Source organism: Hylobates moloch, unplaced genomic scaffold (assembly GCF_009828535.3).
Source record: "Hylobates moloch isolate HMO894 unplaced genomic scaffold, HMol_V3 SCAFFOLD_36, whole genome shotgun sequence".
Taxonomy (NCBI): Eukaryota; Metazoa; Chordata; class Mammalia; order Primates; family Hylobatidae; genus Hylobates; species Hylobates moloch.
Window position 1 is genome coordinate 39,486 of NW_026652311.1, and position 22,136 is coordinate 61,621.

General features: G+C 35.3%; 1 protein-coding gene across 2 annotated transcripts in view; it reads right to left on the reverse strand.

Moving 5' to 3' along the window:
- LOC116463444 (structural maintenance of chromosomes protein 4) overlaps positions 1–22,136 on the reverse strand; it is a 35,091-nt gene that overhangs the window by 12,307 nt on the left and 648 nt on the right. Inside the window, exons 2-13 of one of the 2 annotated variants that reach the window (XM_032146552.2) lie at positions 21,480–21,620; positions 20,359–20,537; positions 19,542–19,733; positions 17,893–18,069; positions 10,590–10,754; positions 10,221–10,348; positions 9,076–9,216; positions 8,168–8,318; positions 6,292–6,456; positions 4,740–4,973; positions 3,111–3,296; positions 1,753–1,914 (exon numbers count right to left, since the gene is read on the reverse strand). In XM_032146552.2, the coding sequence (XP_032002443.1) occupies positions 1,753–1,914; positions 3,111–3,296; positions 4,740–4,973; positions 6,292–6,456; positions 8,168–8,318; positions 9,076–9,216; positions 10,221–10,348; positions 10,590–10,754; positions 17,893–18,069; positions 19,542–19,733; positions 20,359–20,537; positions 21,480–21,615 (2,016 nt within the window). In that variant the 5' untranslated portion in view covers positions 21,616–21,620. Of the gene's footprint in view, positions 1–1,752; positions 1,915–3,110; positions 3,297–4,739; positions 4,974–6,291; positions 6,457–8,167; positions 8,319–9,075; positions 9,217–10,220; positions 10,349–10,589; positions 10,755–17,892; positions 18,070–19,541; positions 19,734–20,358; positions 20,538–21,479; positions 21,623–22,136 lie in introns of those variants that run through there. The other variant, XM_032146554.2, reaches the window with a different exon arrangement.

The following is a 22,136-nucleotide window of genomic DNA, read 5'->3' on the forward strand; positions in this document are numbered from 1 at the left end:
GAAAATACAATTCAAGGAATAGGGTAAAATATCTGTAAATCATATCTCACAAGAGACTTGTATTCAGAATAAATAAATCCTACAACTCAACAAAGAGAAACCAATTAAAAAATGGGCAAAGGATTTGAAACACACATTTCTCCAAGGAAGATAACAAATGGCCAAGGACATGAAAGGACTTTTACTATCATAAATCACCAGGAAAATCCTAATCAAAACCATGAGATACCATTTCATATTCACTAAGATGACTATAATCAAAAAGATGTACCATAACAAGTGTTAACGAGGACGTAAAGAAACTGGAACCCTTACACATGCTTGCGGGAAATGGTACAGCCACTGTGGAAACAATCTTGACAGTTCTTCAAAAAGTTAAACATAGAATTACCATATGACCCAGCAGTTCTACCCTAGGTATATATATATACCCGAGAGAACTGAAAATACATGTTCACTCAAAAACTTGTACACAACACAAATGTTCATAGCAGAAGTATTGCCAAAGCAGCCAAAAAGTGAAAACACAAATGTCCATCAACTGACAAATGGTTATACAAAATTATGTAACAGAGTACCATTTGGCAATAAAAGGGAATGAAGTAATGATACATGCTACAACATACATGAACCTGAAAACCCGCTAAGTAAATGTAGCTGTATAAAAAGGCCATATATTGTATGATTCCATTTATATGCAGATAAATCTATAAACACAAAAAAGTAGTTAGTGTTTGGAGGGGGTGAAGGGGTATAGGCAGTGACTATTACTGTCTATGGGGTTTCTTTCTGGGAGTGATAAAAATATCCTGGAATTAGATAGTAGTCATGGGTGAACAACACTGTGAATATACTAATACCCACCAAATTGCATATTTTAAAATGATTTTTTTGTTTGTTGTTTTTCAGTCTCAATCTGTCACCCAGACTGCAGTGCAGTGGCGCAATCTAGATTCACTGCAATCTCCACCTCCCAGGTTTAGGCAATTCTCCTGCCTCAGCCTCCAGAGTAGCTGAGATCCAGGCGCCTGCCACCATGCCTAGCTTATTTTTGTATTTTTAGTAGAGATGGGGTTTTGCCATGTTGGCCAGGCTGGTCTCAAACTCCTGACCTCGTGATCCACCCGCTTTGGCCTCCCAGAGTGCTGGGATTACAGGCATAAGTCACCGCACCTGGCCTAAAATGATAAATTTTATTGTAGGTAAACTATCTCAATAAAGGTTTTCTCCTTTTAACTGGAATGTACATTCCTTTAGTGGAGGCACTGCAATATGTCAAACAATTTTTTATAATCATATAACCCCAGAACATAAAATAATCCTCAAAATCCATCAGGTGTTCACTGAGTAACCATTAAGAAAAAGCTTGAACCAAAAAGAAAAACACACTTAGCACTTAAAAATTCAATTATAGAGCTGGGCGTGGTGGCTCACACCTGTAATCCCAGCACTTTGGGAGGCTGAGGCGGGCGGATCACAAGGTCAGGAGATCGAGACCATCCTGGCTAACACGGTGAAACCCCCTCTCTACTGAAAATACAAAAAAATTAGCCGGGCGTGGTGGTGCGCACCTGTAGTCCCAGCTACTCCGGAGGCTGAGGCAGGAGAATCCCGTGAATCCGGGAGGTGGAGCTTGCAGTGAGCCAAGATTGCGCCACTGCACTCCAGCCTGGGTGACAGAGCGAGACTACGTCTCAAAAAAAAAAAAAAAAAAAAAAATTCAATTATAGGTAGGTTATTATGAATACCCACCTTATCTAAACCTATGAAGGTTGCAACTCCAATATTTTGTCTTTTAAGGAAGTTTACACATTCTTGGGCTGTATCAATAGAATCAACAACAATGTAGTCCAATGCATGACAACAGGATGATATAGCCACATCGTATTTTTCATCAATGGCTCCTAAGTCTCCCTAATAATGGAGAGTGGGGGGAAAAAGAGTTAGGCAGAAAAGCATAGGACCATTTAATTCATCAAGTTTTAAAAAGTTCTTTTAATTGAAAAACTTCATGTAGACATGCTTTTAAAGAGAACAAAAGGGTACACAACAAAATACAAAATATGCAGAAGTTTATGAATATGCAGCTTGAATTTCTAATGAGCACAAAATGAAAGAACTGTTTTCATTTTATGAAAACATGAAGCTATAAAACCTAAATGAACTATAAGCACAACTCAGAAAACTTTGAATTATTGAAAAGCATCTAAAATTATGGAAATCCTGATGAAACACATTTATCTGTTTATCTATTACATAGCTATCTAGCAGTATTCACTGGTTTGGGCTTTCTTTGAGAGGAAATGAATAGGATCAAACTGTTAGCTTCAAGAAAATAAGGTGGAAGTCCCAATACAAGATGCAGAAGCAATCATGTTGGGTAATTTTTAAATCACTTTGTTCCCTTCTCCGAAAGGCTGACTTAAGGACTGCATCAACTGGCTCCTTTGACTCTCCACCTTCAGCCAATTTGAGGTTTCAGCTGAGACTGGAGGGCAGGCAATAGGTGGGGTTAAGGTATCCATTTTCCCCATTTCCTCTGGACCGCAACTCCCTTCCCTCGAGGCTAAGAAGCAGTAATGGTCCTCACTATTGCTAGCTTGGATTTTTAGATTATCCCTTGTTGTATCCATAAATGCTAGCCCAAACCTAAGTAAAATGGTGTGAAACCCAAAATATATAAAAAAGTTTTTTTAATTTTCATTTTTTAAAAAACAGAGTCTTGCTATATTGCCCAGGACGGACTTGAACTCCTAGGCTCAAGTGATCCTTCTGCCTCTGCCTCTCCAACAGCTGGGACTACAGGCACACACCATTGTGCCTGGCTAGTCTTTCTTCTAAAAAAAAAAGGATAAAATGGTTTTAAGTTTGTGTGCCATTACTAATATTTTTGATATGTATGAAATAATTGTATTTATCAAAAGCTAAGTAAACAAGAAACTGTAAGGGCAAAATGTTTAAGAAGAAATGTACCTTAAAACAAACAAAATGAATCTTATTTTATATACAGTGACACTTGAAATATGGTTAAGTCAAGGCAAAAAAATAAGTTACACTTTCTTAAAAAAAAAAAAAAAAGTAAAGCCATGCCCCCCAAAAATCTATTTTACCAATCTTCCATATATTCCTGGAATCCTGCCAGATTTTTTTTCTTGAATTATTGCATCAAGAACTTTCCCCCGACTTCGATTCATTGCTAATGAGCTCTTTGCTTCTTCAACTTTTTGGAACAGATCATGAACCAAACTTTTAAAGTTTGTTTCTTCTTGTGTAAGTTTTTGAAGTTCTTTTTCTTTCTAAAAGTGAAAATAAAATGAAATTCAGAAGCATTAACTCCTAAATATGACCAGTCATAGCACTGAATTAGTTGTAACGCTTTAATAACAATAAAGAAAAAAAGACCAACAACAAAAACTTGAACTAAAACTGAGCAGCTGTATGGCAATTGCTGGTTTGGTTGTGGAAAATATGGATGGGTTTAAAAGGGGCATAAATTACTTGGGTCAATAAAAGAAAACATTAGGTGTAATATTTTTTCCAGGAGCAAACAGTTCATCTTGATAGAGAAAGTATAGCTGGGACTGTGGAAATCCCAGTTTGATACTACATAGTTATACATAAGTGTGCCCTAATTCTTAAGCTCTGCCCTAATGAAAAGCAGACCCAGAAATAGGATTCAAGGTATGAATGACTGGGCAGGACTATGGTTATGCTGTGCTTTATTTTAGCTGAATGGGGCTGGGGATTGCTGGAGAAAAACCACACCTCTGAAACGAAGGGGAGAAAGATGACTGGATAGTCCTATTGCTATACAAAAATGCCAGGCTCCCAACAAGAGAGGAACCACATACATACACACATAAACACAACCTCTCAGTTTCTCAATCTCCAACTTAGCTGCAGCCATCTTTTGTAACTGGTATTTTCCTCCATCCACTAGATTTAAATTATGTCTATTACTTACTGTACTGGCATAAAGTTTAAACCAAGTTACTGACATAATTCATCTCAAAAGAAACAGAATCACCAGGAAGACAGAAGTAGTCACTGGATCTAACTTAATTTACATTTAAATTCTACCTGGTCATGAAATTCCCTGATGACCAAATAGCATGCACTTACTAAAATGAAAAAGACTCATATTTATTTTCAGTATAATTACACTTCAAACAGATTTTTTTTTTCATTGCCACCTTGCCTACTGAGGTTTTAGAGATCTTTGGAGATTAAAGTTTACAAAATTCCTTACACATCTAATTCACTCAAGGATGGGGGGCGGGCACCGATGAGCTAAGCTATACATCTTGGTTAGTTTATAACATTTTGGAATGCCAGCAAAGAAACTACATCCATAAATTCAAAACCCAAAACATACTAAGGTAGTTGTTTGTATATTCATTATATAAATACATATACACTTACGTTTTTTATTTATCCTGAAATTGTCTATACTTAAGATTTAAAGAAACACAAACTTTCTTTTGTTTAAATTATTTCTACAGTGGGGTGGTGGTGGTGATTTACTTACTGTATGATGCTTCTGGGGATAATATAGTTTCTTGATAGTCTCAGTTCACATGGAATACTGAAATGCTGACCTCATTCTTTTGAGATTATACAAAATGAATAAAATTTATCTATCACTAGTCACCTTAGATGTGGAGATTAAAAACAACAAAAATGTATAAAGCTAAAGTGGACGAATGATGTTCTGATGCAATAGAGAAGCAAAGACTTACCTCCTTTAATTCTTGTTCAGTTTGAGGGAGTTTTCCTTCTATATCTCTGATTGCAGCTTTCCTTTCTTTGAGAGTCTCAGAAGCTGCAATTAGAGCTTCCTTAGCCTTAGTTAATTGAGACACTGCAGTATTATGACGACTGAGATAGATATCAAGTTCTGACTGGGCTACATCCATCTTTGAACGTGCTTCATTTACCGATTTGCTGAAACCCATAAGTTCTTTCTCTCGACTCTGTTAAAATATGAGTTCATTAAATCTGGACAGATATTTACTTTCAAACCTACACTGAAATGAAACCATACATTTTATATTCAATTTAAGAAAGGAGATTCTATAAGCACAGTATATAGAAATAAGAAATTCTCACAAGTGGACAAGATTCAGTTTTTGCCTAGTTGTCAATATTCACTGTACAGTCTTTTCCCAACTGATTTCACAAGAGCTTTGTGAGATAGATCATTATGCCGAGGAATAAAGACATTTGAGGCCTAGCTTTGTCATTAACATGGGGTGCAGGGCATATGAGTACTCAATATATATTAAATAAGCAAACAGTGAAAATCCACTAACCATGAAGTATCCCATCATGAAAGCTACTGCATTATCCATTGACACTTTATCACACAGGTATTCTAACCTGTAAAGTTTTATAATCTGACATTAGAACATGTCCATATTCCAAAGCAGACTCTATTAATAAGTGATACTTCATCACACAGGTATTCTAACCTGTGAAGTTTTACAGTTTGACATTAGAACATGTCGATACGCCAGAGCAGACTCTATTAAGTCCATGACTTTTTAATGCAGTCAAGTACCATTATCCATTAATATATGTATTTAACATGCTTAGCACTGTCAAAAATGCTGTGGTACATATAAACAAAGATAGATAATTTTATGCTTACTCTTGTTGGGGTAGATAATACATATCAATGTGACAACTTCATGCTCTCGTTTTATTAATAAAGTGCTAAAATTATAGCTAACATTTCTTTCTCAGTACTTTATATAGATATATTTATTCTTTATTTTTACAAAGTAGACATTTTCTTTCTCATTTTAAGAAAGATGACTTGGAGATAAGACAACCGGCACAAGAACAGAGACAGTAAGTGATTGACCTAGGATTTGAACCAATAACTGAAACAAGAGCCACAGCTTTTAACTATTACACAAGAGCTATAGAAGCAAAAAGAAAGGAGACATTAACCTGTGCTTAGTGTGGCTCCAGGTTTTACAGGTGGCAACAAAATATGATGATTCAACAGGCTTAGGAGTGGCATATATAATAATCAAGGTACTGTATTTGACATCACACCTTCTGCTACTACTACAAACTCTCATTCAGTAAACTTTTTAAAAAACAGGACAGCAGGAATCAAAAGAATAGTCATCTAAGTCTAGGTTGACTAGTTTTAGGAATGTTGGACATTAAAAGTCCAAACTTACCAGTTCAGGTTTCAGTATTTTTGAAAAAATAATCTTTAAGTTTTTTAAAAAAAAAAAAAGGCCACCAAAATAAACACTGATTAAAAAAAAATCTTACTTCTTTTTCTTTCTGAAGCCCTTGTGTTTCCTGTTTAAGGCTATCCATAACTTCCTTTAATTTTTTTTCTTCTTTCTCTTTTTCCTTCTCGAGGGCATTGTTTCTGGTTGTTGTTTGATTAATAATATTGTTACTCTTGGCAGGTATACTTTTAAATTCTTCAACCTGAGATTATAAAACAAGTTATAGGAGCATACATCTTTATGTTACCCAATACTATCAATATTTGACTTATTTAAGGGCATTTCTCAGGGCCTTCTAGTTCTTTTCTTCATAATCAGAGTTAAATTAGCTAGCTTTAACAAATATTTTCCCGACTATTCACTGTAATTTCTATATTCTCTCAATCTAATAGTAAAACAACTTCTACAAACACCTGACTTCTTATGAAGGAAAATTCTCTCTGGCAGGGCCTTAGGTCTCTCATCCTTCTCTCCTGATTTCAGGTTGTAATTATTCTTCTTTAGCTATAAATATGCTCTGACCACATGGAATTTTCTAAACTATCCTTCCTGGTATATCATAACTTACTACAAATTATCTTTACCATCTCCCCAACCCTAAAATGTTTCACAACTTTACTCTTCCAGAGTCATCATATAGGGCTAATATTTTACTCCATTAACATCTTCTGATAATAATCACTTATCCATGCAGTCTGTGCCTAAAGGCTAATGACTCTGTAACAGTTACACTTAGCTAAGTCTGTCAAGTCTTTGGGGTTACCCCCAAAGCCTTGTTATTTTGTTTACTCAGATTATCTACTACCTGTGAAGTTCAACATTTCCCAAAATGCCATTTCCTTAAACACTGACTCAACATATTTATCAGCTGTGCTAAGCAGAAAGTATTTTGTGAATAGATACATTTAGAAAATGCTTATAGCGTAAAGTAGAGCCTAATCTATAATTATTGTGTAACCATACGGAACAAAGCTTTTTTTTGCGGGGCTGGGGTTAAGCTATCACATCTACTTATATATGATAGAGCTATGAACATGAACATAGCTGAAGAGATTCCAAATTATGAGCTTTCCTATCTCTCTTTAAGACACAGTCTCACTTTGTCACCCAGGCTGGATGCAGTGGCTTGATCACTATTCACTGGAACCTTGAACTCAAGGCATCCTGCCGCCTCAGTCTCCTGACTAGCTAGGACTTACAGGCATGTTCCACTGAGCCTGGCTAATTTTTGATTTTCTGTAGAGATGGGATCTTACTATCTATCTTACTATCAAGCAATTCTCCAACTTTGGCCGCCCAAAGCACTGGGAACACAGGTGTAAGCCGCTATGCCTGGCCAACATTGGTAATTCTTGGGAAATCCTGCTCTGATCCTGTTAGCTTAGTTTTTGTAGAAGACAGGCAATATTTTTAAGTCTGTAATACCTAACTTAAATATCTTTAAAAACTACTACTTTAGGAAAAAGAAAATTAAAATTAACACCAAAATCGAATTGCTGATTTGGTAAATGTTTTCCCAATAACATATATTATTATAATATAAACTTTAAAACTCAAAGTCAAGCTAGGAGCAATGGCTCACACCTGTAGTCCAAGTTACTTTGGGAAGCTGAGGTAGGATTGCTTAAGCCCAGGAGTTCAAGACTATAATCATACCACTGCACGCTAGCCTGGGCAACAGACTAAGACTCCATCTCTGTAAAACTCCAAAACTAAACAAAAAACCTCCTGCAAAATAAAGTCAGTGGAAGCAAGCCTTCCCTTGAAGGGGTAAAATCATGTTCAGAGACAAACCTTAAAACAACATTTAGAATACTAATTCATTCTCTTAGGCAATAAGGGGCAAACACATCCGTGAAAACTAGATATGATATTCAGACATGAAATTTTAAGAATTTTTTTCTAACACCTACCTTTTCTTTATCTTTTTGAAGTTGTTTCTCCAGTTTTTTGGCTTTACTCGTTGCATGTTTTAATTTTTCTCTAACTTGAACATCTTCCAAATCTAGCTGTGTGAATTTTTCTTTATTCTCCTCAATAAATTTTGTAATTTTATTCAGTTTCCTGGCAAAGCAAGTATATTTTAAGTCATTATTTTGAATGTGCAGATATTTTAAAACCATGTTATATTTCCTACCTGGTACACTTCCTCTATAAATATGTCCAGGCTCTTAATAAGGCAGGATCCTAAAACTCTCCTTATTCCAAGATGATCCCTCTCCCCATAGTTGAAGAAGCGCCTGTATTTGTGATTATGACAGCTATTTTGCCTAAGTTGGAGGGAAAATAACACATTTTCCAGTGACTACAATGTCTAGGTATATAAAAATTTTACCATAGGAGTAAAATTTTGTTTTTACCTTTTACGAATATACTTACAAATTACTATACAATAAACTTACTATAAAAAATTTTTTATTTAAAAAAATAATTAGAGATACTAGTGTCATTGTAAAATGGCATAAAGTAGGGACATGATAAAATCCTTAAAAATCTATCTAGAAAAACCCAAATCATAATCCTCGATCAGATTTTTGGACTATTAAAAGATTAACCTGTGAAGCCAAGTGCTTATTGTTTGTTACTGTGCTATGCCACTAGGGGGTAGCATCCCCACGGTTCTAAGACTTCAGAGTAGGGAATTTGATCTGTAATAACGAACTGGATGCAAGGCAAGTTTTTTTTTTTTTGCTAAGGCAGCCACCACTTGATATGCTGGCAAATGTCTTACACTCATAATGTGCTAGCAATAACTTTATATATAAATACACATGTAATAAAATTATCTAAATACTTTTAGTACTTCCCAAAATATTATTACTTTTCTGTATCTTTTACATCTTTATTCTTAGCTTTCATTTCATTTGATAGTATATTGCTCTTCTCATTAATTTCTTTGGTATCTTCACGAATTTTTTCCTTTTGAGTTTCCATTTCAGCAATTCGTTTCTGCAAATCATAACTAGAGGGAGGAAAAAAAAAAGAAATTGAAACTCCTAAAATACCATTTCTAAAACTGTATAACAATTTTAGTAAAATTAACTGTTTCTAAAATATTAACTAGTCAATATATGACTACCTAGGCTATGAGGGGAAAATTCCCCTGGGTCAAAGCTAGAATTTAGGAACAAAAATCGGTTTCATTGTACCAATGCAGTGGCTGACGCCTGTAATCCCAGCACTTTAGGAGGCTGAGGCAGGCAGACTGCCTGAACCCAGAAGTTTGAGCCCAGCTTCGGCAACATGGCGAAACCCCATCTCTACCAAAAATAAAAATAAAAACAAAAAAATCCCAGCAACAATAATAACAATAATAATTAGCCAGGTGTGTTGGTGTGCGCCCTGTAGTCCTAGCTACTCATGAAGTGGAGGTGGGAGGATCAACTGAGTCCGGAAGGTTGAGATTGCAGTGAGCCGTAATCACACACTGCACTCCACCCTGGGTGAAAGAGCCCCTGTCTCAAAAAACAGTTCATTGTAAGCTGAAAAAAATCAGATCTGCTATTACACGAATTTTAAAAAGTGCACATGTAAAAGGATTGAGTATGGTAATAAATACCTGTGAACCCACCTCCCAACTTAAAGCAGGATACTAAAAAGTCAACTTCAATGAATTGATAAATATGCCTAATTTAATAAATTCAACCCTGGTGATCAATGGGGTGACAGGTGTCACAGCCAGATAGTCCTCACATTGGATATATTCACCACATAATTTCTTTTTTTGTAGAGATGGGGTCTTGCTATGTTGCCCAGGCTGGTCTTGAACTCCCAGCCTCAAGTGATCCTCCTGCCTTAGCCTCCCAAAGTGCTGGAATTACAGGCATGAGCTAACACATCCAGTCACACAAAACAATGTTTAGAGATTTTTTTTCAGTTCAGTCTTCATGTTTATCTAGGAAAAGAGAAGGGCTTTGACTTAATGGTTAAAAACTAATATAAAAATTGATAAATCAAGGCACTTACATGTAATATTGACAAACATGATTCTTTTTTCTAAATATTTCATTTTCCAAGGTAAGAAATTCGATAGCTATGTTTTTCTCTCCTTCTAAGGCATCCTTTTCCTTTTCCACCATTTTTACCCTGTTTAACTATAGAAATTAAAAGTTTAAAGACTGAATACACACTTCATATGTACAATATGAACTTAAAATACGCAAACATTAGATAAAAACAAATAAGGACAATGTTCATCTTAAATGTTAACATATACATTTCAATATAACATTTCTTCATTATGAAGTATTATAACATGAATATCTGACTTAGTAAAATTTGTTAAATCATAAAGGAAACATTCTCATTTACAATGAAAGTCTACAGAAGATTCACCTTCTCTCCTCTGTGTTCATTTAATATTTCAACTCTCCGACACAAAACTTTAATAGGTTCATTTAGCCGTCCACAACCAATTATATCTTCTAAATATTCAAGCATACCCTCATCGTGTTCAGTCTGGCCTTTTGGTTTCATCATAGCAATTTGTTCAACTTCGCCCTTTAAAAAAAGTTATATTTCATACTCACTGTATATGTTTAGCTAAATCAATCTTAAGTGAGAATTGGGAGCAGTTAAATAACAAAGCCAAGAGTAATAAACATCTAAATAATGTACAGTTAGTAGTGCAACAATAAGGTATAAATAAAAATGTTATTTTCACTGGTATTCCTAGAGTTTTAATTTTATATAGGGAGATATGAAACATGAATTTATATTCCCTTAGATAAATCCTTATAAAAGTGTAATATACACCCACTTACACACACTCATTGCCCCATCTAGAATGTTCAATATAAGTAAATAAAACTTGTTTCTTTAAGTAAAATTTAGGAAAGCATTCATCTGATTATAGTGGCAACATTATCAATTGTTAATAACACAATTGAAGCTCCTGTTCTAAAATAAAGAATTTTCAAAAACACTTGCATGGTTAAACTGTGCTAGGAACCCTGCCCCAAAGTAGTATTACCAACTTTCTCTACAAACATGGATTTTAGGAGTTCCTGAACAAGTAATAGGTTTCAAGAGTAGTCAAAAACTTAAATGTTCAGTTTTCTAAAAACAAGAGCCTTCAACAGAAAAGGATATTACCTATTTCTCATGGTAATAACAGAAATTAAACAGACCACCTTGACTAGAGAAAACTAATGGTACTGGTACATGAGACATCAGAAAACTTTTAGTTTGTAATCACTAATATAACAACTTTGAACTGTAATTAAAATCTTAGATTAACTTTACATATTTGCATTTATGCAGTTTAATTATGAAGAGAAAAGAGAAAAAAAAATCCATAATAAGTAACCATGAAGGGTGACTGCCAGGCAGCCATTTAGTTTGATGGTGGAGAGAAAGTTGTGTCTGAGTATGTTCAGGCCAAATGCTGCCATTTTATAGAAGTAGCTTGTTTGTACTCTAGACTATTACAATGGAAGAACAGGTACAGGCAAATGAAAAAAGATATACCTCTTATTTTCAGCAAAATAGCTAAGATGAAAAAAGTCAACAAAAACAATTACACATTAAAAATATTTTGTTTTTTTAATTTTATTAATTTAAATATCTTAGTGATTCCCATTTTGTAAGTGAATACAGGTGAACCTTAAAAATGTGGGGTAAAACTTACTAATGAGAGCATCATATTCACCAAAAGCCTCAACAAAAAAAGTAGACAATTTAATAACAGTGGACAAAACAGCTTATTTGAAAATCTACTCATAAGGCATAATTTTACTTGTATACATCACTTTTCAATACTTTTGACAGTCTATAAGCACAATGATTATCAAACAAAGTAAAACTGCTACCCCAAAAGTTATTTTCCATAACATTCATTATATTATGTATGAATTGGTATGTTAAGTGAAAATATGTAGATATTTATATAAAGTATTTTATTCTACTCTCAACTTCTAGTTCTCTCTAAATGTTTGCAGCAATAGTTTAAGTTTTAGACAGGATTGAAGCCTGGAAAAATGCCCAAACCTTTGGATTACACAGGATGAACGTTAAGTCACTGAGGAAGCCAAGAGTCTTATTCAAAGTTTGTCTCTACGTAAGGTTTATGAACAGTGGCACTACTGACATTTTGGGCTGGATATTCTTTGTTGTGGTGAGCTATGCTGGACATTATAAGATGCTTTAATAGCATTTCTAACCTTTACCCACTAGATGCCAGTAGCATCCCCCCTTCTACCTAGCTGTAACAACCAAAACTGTCTTCAGACGTTACTGAATGTCCTATGGGAAGGGGGGCAGAATTACTGTCAGCTGAGAACCACTGATCTAGAGGCCGCAGTTTGTTTGTTCACTCATTTATTATTTTTTTGAGACAGGGTCTTGTTCTATCACCTAAGCTGGAGTACAGTGGTGTAGTCTCAGCTCACCGCAGCCTTGACCTTCCAGACTCAAGCAATCCGCCCACCTCAGTGTCCCAAGTAGCCGGGACTACAAATGCACACCACCACACCCAGCTAATCTTTAAAAAAAAAAATTTTTTTTTGTACAGATGGTGGTCCCTCTATGTTGCCCAGGCTGGTCTCGAACTCCTGGACTCAAGAGATCCTTTTGCCTCAGCCTCCCAAAATGCTGGGATTAAGGGCATGAACTACCACGCCTAGTCTAGAAGTTGTAGTTTAAATCCTGTGGGTTAGTGTTTATCATCCAAATAACAAACAATATCTGACAATTAATATTCTACCCAATTCAAGGAGAATATCTGAACACTTAAGAAAACGAAAAACCATCCCAAAAGAACTTACATTTGAGTCAAACAGCCATAATGTATTATTTAAGTATACATTTTTCAGATAGCTAAAAGGTGAGATTCAGTGTAACAGTTTACGCTGAAAAAAAATATTCCTTAAAAACATCGTATTTCTCCTGGCAAATTACTTATTGAAGAGAGAGAGTACAGCTATTAAGAAACAGCTTAGCTTTGGGTAAATAACAATGGTTGCTTATTTTTGGTTGTTTGTTCCTCTCTCTCCAAATAAAATGAAAGATACAGCTATGATTTCCTCTAATAGAGTTGAGCATTTTTTTTTTTTTAAAGCAGGATATTTACAAAGCAAAATAGTTACATCTCAAATCCTATATAACATTCAGTCTTAAGATTATTACACTGTATTGCTCATTTTTAAACCAGTTACCATACTATCAGATTAGCATTATTGAATCAACAGGCTATTAACAGGCCTTTACTTGTCCTTTGACTATTAAGACTACTGTGGTATTACAGTGACAACCTGGGACTTTTCTTGTTGCTCTGTTCTTTGATGTCCTTTGCCTGCTCTACCACTTGCTACCATTTCCTTTCTTCCTCCTTCTTCCATTTGTGCCATCTCCTATGTAATCTGTAGACTGACAGTCTGTGCCTAAAGGATTCCTCCTTATTTCTTCAGAAAACTTACATAACTTGTGTAAAATTATAGAATATAGTCCCTTTATTTAGGGCACTAAGCTCAATATATTTCAGAAATAATTTTAAAACATCAACCTGAATTTAAAGTCATATCAAGGTTCAATCCAAATCACAAATAGTGACTGGCACAATCACAGACAAAAAGTGTTTCAAGTTGCTACAATACTATTATCTGACGCTGACAAAGTTTCATATGTTCCCAGTGTTCTCTATTTGCTGTATCTTAAAGCATATGAAACAAGGTCTCAAATGCTTTTTTCCCACCACTGTTATCTTAATTTATGGAATAGTTTCTTGAGTGGCAAACAAGGATATTATGATCCAGTTATACCATTCTTTGAGAATCAATTTACGAAATACAGCTTAGAAATCTAAGAGGAATGAATAGGTATGATGTCCTTTATCCTTATTCAAATGTAATTCAAATTTTAGCAAGCATAAACTACAGAAAACTCAAACAGTACATAGCTATAACAAAGTTTTGTTGTCCTAGTAAGGCCTCAATTATTCTTCTCTTTATTTTTACTTGTAATTACTATGAAGGAGGGTTTCAATCATTCTTACAGCAAATATGGGTGTTTGCATAAAAATCAAACAGCCTAAAATTACTGGGTTTAAGTTTTTATCTTGATCATCTTTTTATTTTCTGTATCTTTTATTATACTATACTATAGTGTTCTTTATCTTCCTCTAATACATTTTACTCTGATTTGATCTTTGTAAGCTACCAGAGGCCAAGAAACTAAACCACCAAGGTTAGTATCTTTCTAAAATAAAACAGAAAGAGTAATCTGTTAGTAGTTGGACTTCTTGATATCTATTTCTGGTTGGTTAGAGGTAGCTTCCTTGCTGCTCTCCACCACCTCCACCCTAGTTGTGGATATTGAATCAGACACCTTTGGAAAACTGAGGTATTATTGTAAAAACTAAAAATTTCTTTTGATATTATAGCATAGGCTCATTTCTACAGACTAAGAGACTAGAACCCAAGTAGTTTATGTGACAAGCTTAAGTAAGAGAAGTACATTGGAAAAAAGAACAGATGGGTAGGCAACAACTCAGACCTAGGTTAATTAAATCTCCAAATTACAAAATAATTAAAAAAAAAAAAGACCTTGGCTATTATTTATTTATTTAGAGACAAAGTCTGTCACCCAGGCTGGAGTGCAGTGGTACGATGTTGGCTCACTGCAACCTCTGCCTCCTGGGTTCAAGCAGTCCTCCCACCTCAGCCTCCTGAGTAGCTGGGACTATAGGGGTGTGTCACCTGGGACTATAGGGGTGTGTCACCATGCCCAGCTAATTTTTGTATTTTCTGTAGAGACATAGTTTCACCATGTTGCCTAGGCTGGTCTCAACTCCTGGGCTCAAGTGATCTGCCTGCCTCAGCCTTCCAAAGTGCTGAGATTATAGGCGTGAGCTAACGCGCCCAGCCTGGTTCTTGTTTCAAACTTTAGATTTTGTAACATGAAGACAAAAGCATATGAAGTTGAAAACTTTGACAAAATTAAAGTTGTGCTAATAGTTGTAGCTTTTGAGTTTACAAAAATATTCCTGAGGCAGCAATCATTAATACAACTTTTTAGTAAAAACATTAACCATTCTTCTACCCCTGAATGTAGCAAAAGCACCCCTAATTTACAAGTCATAGTTACCCAAGAAATGCTCTACAGAGCTAATAGAACTCTACTTGTATGGACTTACAATGGGACCGAGGCTCCCAAAGTAGGTATATATAAAAGAAAATGTACAATTATAAAAAACACAATGGTCAATCATAACAAACTTTCTGAGGTCATGTATGTGTCTTTAAGGACAAGAAACAAGGTTTAGCTATCTTACTATTACTTATAGCATTTTAGCATAGTGCCTTAATAGGAATTCATTTGAATGGCCAATTAATGAAATTTTTAATGAATTTAAGTAATAAAAATGTCTACTTGAAAAATTTGCTAAGTGAATATATTAACACTGAAAAATTTTACTCTTAGGAACTTCTTTTTAATCTCAAAAATAAATGTTTATTTTTACTAAATTTAGATTACTTTTGCTGTTAATCACTATTACTGGCCAAATAGTCTACATGTTTTATTCCAAGTAATAATTTAGGTCTCGGATGTTGATAACTACGGTGCTGTTTCCAATTTCTCAACCTCCCAAATCAGTTTTTAAGATAGATGTTATTCAGTAGGAGAGAAGGTAATAAAAATCACATTTTTACTTACCATCAAATGCTTTAAATTGCCACTTAGGCGTCTGAGATTTTCATAAGCGACTTAAAAAAAAAAAATCCATAGAAACCATGCCACTTCCCCTCAAAGTTTTAACTGGGTACTATTAGTTCTACCGTAGTCCAATCCCTGTTTCTTATTCCTAACAGGTGAGTTCCTAAGGTCCTTATCTGTAAATTTAATTGAGTCAAACTGAATCTGTTAACTTGGAACATTCACCTTGGTATTATTTGGGAAGAAATGTCTTTTAAACAATTGTAAAGATCACATAAAAAGGTTCAGATTATCATGTGGACAAATTGGCATTAGTATCCCATATACTTCAGAAGCACAAATGTAATATAAATTTGACAATTTATAAATTAATTACTTTGTTGGGACAATATTACATTAGCTTCCTTTATTAATGAATTATGTACAGAGATGCTGTACAGAGAAAAAAATTATCCTTAGAAGGGTTAAAATGCAGTGTATTTTGATGAATCTTTGCATAAATGTGGAACTTTGATTATCCCAGGATGACGGTAAAAGAAGACTAAGCACAAGATAAACATAAGTACGATTTCCTGCAAATTGGTATCATCATCAAATTTAGTATTATATAGGGACATAACTTTTTATCCATTATTAACCAAACCAAATCCTAGATTATGTAAGTCAATAAGACAGTTCAATTTGATTTTAAAAACACACAAAATCCTTTAATGCCACATTCTAACAATTCAAATCTTGTTTAGAAATATATCTGCAATTTCCTCAACATTAATTTTTAAATAAGTTTAGGTTGAAGTATTGCAAATATACTGGTGCCTGGTAATAAAAGATACTTAAAAAGGTTATCCTAGAATGATACTGATTTACCTTGTATACTATGAATGTCTAAAAGTAATAATTTTTAAAAACAATCGAAGAATAAAGACTAAAATGGAAACACAGGCTAATATTTTATGTTTGTTATTAGGAACATTCAGTCACCCTAACAAAACTTTTAGCATCAAATCAAAATTCCTTACTTATTTCAGTCATTTCTGCATCACAAAATAGTTTTGCTTTTATTATTATGCTTTGGTGATTCTGGATAGAACACAGGAAAAGAAGACACCCTCGAATCAAACAGGAACTTGACAAAGCCATGGTTTTACCCTTATTATTTATTTTTTTTCGAAAAATTCTAAATTTTGAGGACAGGGAAAAAAAGATAGGCGATTTTTCTTACCAAGCCATGCTGGTAGAATATACTTTTACTTAAAGAAAATAGGGTTTCTAATAAAAATCAGTTTGGCACAGGTACTTAATTTTTACATCTCTTTAAAAGGACTTGCTCTTTTAAACAGTTGTGATACTTAACAATGTAATATCAACGTTTCTTTCTTTCTTTCAGTAGTAGTGGTTCCACCAAGTAAGTCATTTTCAACAAAACAAAAACCAATTTGAGTAAAGGTTAAGTTAACCATCCAAAATGTTACAAAGATTAAATTAACTAGGTGCTTAGGTAAATCAAACACCAAGTATACAGATTTTTTCATTTTTTTGGTTATATATCAGAACAGATAACAAGAACAAAAATAAAGGAAAAGGATAGATTAAAAGATAATACATTTCACTTAAAATGTTACCTTAAAGGGAAATACAAACAATTGATAAAATAGTTGCTATGCCCCTGTCACACTAAAGCAGCACAGTAATATTGGTGTTTAATATCTATTTCACTACGCCAATATTTACGTGCTGCTAGAGTGGAACAAGTATGTCAGTTCATCCAAACAAAATGAACATCTGATGATGAAAACATAGTTTTGAATGAATTTCCTTAAATTTCTAGAGCAGCAAATAATGATTCGCATCTTGACTGTAGCATGTAAACCATGATGTGCTGCTACAGTACTTTAAGGCCTCAAAAATATAGGATTCATCCAACCTAGCTTTATAGAAAAAAAAGTAACAAGAATAAGAGAATCTTTGAAGTCTTTAATAAACTTACCTGTAAAATTAAAAATCTATTATGGTCCAAGTCAATTCCATGGCTTCGAAGAAGATTTCCAACATCCTTAAATGTCTTTTTCTTTCCACTTATGTGATAGACGGAAGTATTATCTCTGTAGGCCGTTCTGGATACATAGAAATTACTGTTAGGAATGACTTCATAATCATCCCCTTCCTGTTTTGAGGAAAAACAAAACCAGAAAACAATTGTTGGTATTAAGTCATAGGCCTACTTCAGAATTCACTCATTTCATACTGAAACTAATTCTATGGATTAAAAACTTCAATTGAACATGCACACAAACTGCCAGTAGTTCTCATTAATAACCCAACTTAGCAAAGAATTGATACTTTTCCATGCTGTTTTGGTCCCTTTCTCAAAGATCACAAAAATCAAGAAACCAAACCAACCAGCCAACGAAAAAACCCACCTCCAAACAAGCCTTTTAAACGTTTATGATTGAGAAGAGGTACACAAGATTCCCATCATATCCAAAACCCACACAAATTATTAACATGTTGACAGATTAAAAAGCTGCAGCTTTTAAAAATGATGATTCAAAGAAAAAGGAAGGAAGGTAGTAACGGGGTGATACAGTTTAGTTTTTTTTGTGTGGGAGGGTAAAGAGTGTGCCATTAATTTAAAGTAAAAAGAATCACAAAGAAATAACAACTAAATTCTCTAGATTTTCTTTTAAACAGTTTTAAAAAAATCAATTGCAAATCTACTTTAACACTCACTTTCTCTTAACCTTAAAAGTTCTGTCATACTGAAGCAAAGGCTTCTAAAATTTAGATAAATCAAATGTAATTAATAGGCAATGGAATAAAATCTGATTTCCTGGCAATCTATTTCCCAACCCAACTTGTACAATAGAAAGCACAAAAGAAACCAAATTAAAATAGATGATTCTGTATAAAGTATGTATTTTTTTGTATTAAAAAAAGGAAAACGAAATTCAAAAGCCAAATCACCTCCCAATTTCATTATGTAATTAGTTTTCTATATTGTTAGGTTCCATCGAGTTATTTTTGAACAATCAATTTCCTACATTAATTATTAAACAGAAGAGAAAAAGTCTCAACAGGTAAATAATCTAGACATTTTACCTATAGTTGTCTCTATTTCTAGAAAACAAACATTAGCTTGTCCTTCCTCCATTTCTAAAGGACTTAATTACAGCAGTAGTCAAACTGAAGCAAAGCTCTTTCATATCACAGATACTCAGGGGCCACTAACATTAGAGTTAAAATGCACTGAAATAATGAAGATGGTAAAACCGGCCAACTGTTACATTTTCAAGTTTAGCCAATTTATTCTAAAGCAATCAAAATATAACTTTAAAAATGAACTGAATATTTATAGTAAAATAATGCCTATTTAGTACTCAGGACCCTAAAACTGCTCAATGCTTTTATTCCAAAAAGGATTACTATGAACTATTTGTAATTCATTTCTTTAGCTAAAAAATTAGTATTTTAACAGGCACCACCACTCCCCCAAAATAAAATACAGTCAGAGGTAATGAAACCAATGCTTTCTGCTATAATTATATACAAACTTCTTAAAGCCAAAAATAAAATATGTAATGCATTTAAGTCCATTTTCCTTACTTGAACTTGCCAATAACAATAAAGACCCCTTACCTTATCAATTATCTTTTGAAAATGAACTTCTACTGTACAACTCTGAATGTCCTTGTGTTCATCAGAATTATGTATTAATACTGAGAGTTTTTTAGATCTTATTTTTTGTGCTCGATAGCCAAACACAAAAAGCATAGAATCAATAACATTGGATTTGCCACTGCCATTTGGCCCGATAATACAGGAAAAGCGCTGCATTAAAAAAACAAAAACAAAACACGGAAAAGTTCATAAGGTCATGCTAATACTACTGATTTTAACTTAAACTGTTAGTTTTTTTACTTGCAGTTAAAAACTGCAAGTATTTAAAAGTTCTCATTGCTAATCACAGGCATACAACTTGAGTTTTCTTACATCAAGTTCTCCTCTCTTAAAAGCTTCAACATTCAATAAGAATGCTCCAATTCTAACGCAGACGTTTTAGAAAACTCATTTTATAGTTAAATTATCTAAGGGTTCCAATGAAGGCTTTAAGAAAAAAAAAATTATCCAAGGGAAAACACTCTTTCAAACAAAAACACACACCGACTCCATTCAACGGAAAACTTTATAGCTAGAGGTACCAAAGATAACCAGATAAACAAAAGATAATTTCAGTGTTAAAATCATATGAAACGTGTGTGTGTGTGTGTGTGTGTGTGTGTGTGTGTGTAGAGAGCGAGAGAGACAGAGAGAGAGAGAGAGAGAGAGAAAGACTATCAGGATAAATAAGGAGTGAATGAATTTTAGGAGTTACAAAACTGAAACATCTGGTAAAGACGTATTACCTTACAACAGTTATTTAAAAGTTATAAAATAGTTATTTCCATACAAATACCTTATGGAAAGGTCCCAGAATTTTCTCCCCAGCATAGGATTTGAAGTTCTGGTTTACAATATGAGTTATCATAAGCCGAGGAGCTCCAGCTTCATTGGTCATTGCTGGAGGCGGGGGAGGAGGAATGCTTTTCAAAATCTCTTCTAAACTTCTATTATCAAGTTCCTCACTTGCAGTCTCTAAGTCAGTGAAAGGAAAGGAAAAGGAAGGCAAACCGAGGGAAAAGCCTACATTAGTGCAATTAGTTCCGAGAACTAATGACTGCCCATCTTTAAAGTAGGGGATGGAGGGATGTTATTTATGAAACTTAGGAGTCTGTATTTTCCACTTAAATATGTTATTATCTTAAACTCATGGGGGTGACTAAACCTTCAGCTTGGTTTTACTAAAAAAGAAATTATAGAAAGAAATGCCACCAGTCACAAAATTCTATACACCCACACCTCTTAAGAGTCAAAACACTACAGCATAGAGCAAATCTGGGAAAACCGTAACAAGCTATTTCCTGCCGTCTATCCTAAACAGGTTAAATCCTAAGGCTCTAGATCCAATTCTCCGTACCGCTGAGCACCTGGAACCTTCATTCTGGAAACTCATGAACTTCAGCGACACTGCCACGAGGGTTTAATAATGTCACCCAACTCCTGGACTCACAAAAGCTACAATGATTTCAAATAAATTATTGTCTTCTCTTTAAAGGCAATCTAAGACCACGGAGGTGAGGTTAGGGTCAAGAAACTTTTCATCATGCTCACATAGTCATATTCATTTGTCTCCGGGAAAAAAGTTCACTTGCTCTCTTGATTGACCGTCTCCATTTTAGCGTAAATACAATAAAGATGTCTGTACCATTCCACAGGTCACAAACAAAAATTCACAACTGAACCCGTTTGCTCGCCCCCATCCCTTCCAGCGCTGTTACACCAAAATTGCACGGGAGTCCTATCTCAAAGTTGCCAAATGGCTTTCCTGAGCCCTCTACCGGACCGACACCGGACCTTCAGACGTCAACCCCGCAGCCTCTAGCCCGCGCTCAACAACCCCAGCCAGCCTCCGGCTGGGCGAGTTTGCCTGCCAGTCCCCCAGCGCGCGTTCCTGCCGAGTCGCGGCGGGTCACTCACCTGCGGCGGTGGCTGGGCTCTCCGTGCGGCCGGACGGCGGCTCAGGCTCCGCGTCGCTGCTGGCGCCGTCAGGGGACGGCGGCGGCCCTTCCTCTCTGCGCCGGGCAGTGGAGGGCTGGGTGCCTTTACGGGGCATGGTCGCTGGGGCCGGCGGACAGCGAGGACCAAGTCAGCCCGCGGGCCGCTACACAGCGCCCGCCCCACCCGGGGAAACCTCTGTCCACCGGCTTCCGAGAGCCCCGCTTAACACCCCGCTTAGAGGCAGCGGGACTTCGGGAAGGGAGCCATCGAAAGACACGAGTGGCAAGAAGGCAGAACTGGTTTCTTAACAAGACCTATGTAAGTGGGAAAAACTAGACGTGCCTGAGGATCAATCAACGATTGAGCAACTGCTTAGCATTTTTTTTTTTAAGGCTCTCCACTCGTCCGCCCATAGTATAAGCGTGTAATATTCGCTAACGCATTTCTAACCAAGGAACTCCCATATGCCAGCATTTCCGGACATTCCCACGCTCTCGGGGCCAGGGATGCAAGCGCACCGACGTGGAGAAACGAGTTCGTGTCAGGGTCTGGATCCCGTGGCTAGCAACTCTCTCTAGAGCGGTGAGGACTAACTGGCGACTCGCCGCCCGCTTTCGTCTGCCCGCCCTTTAGCTC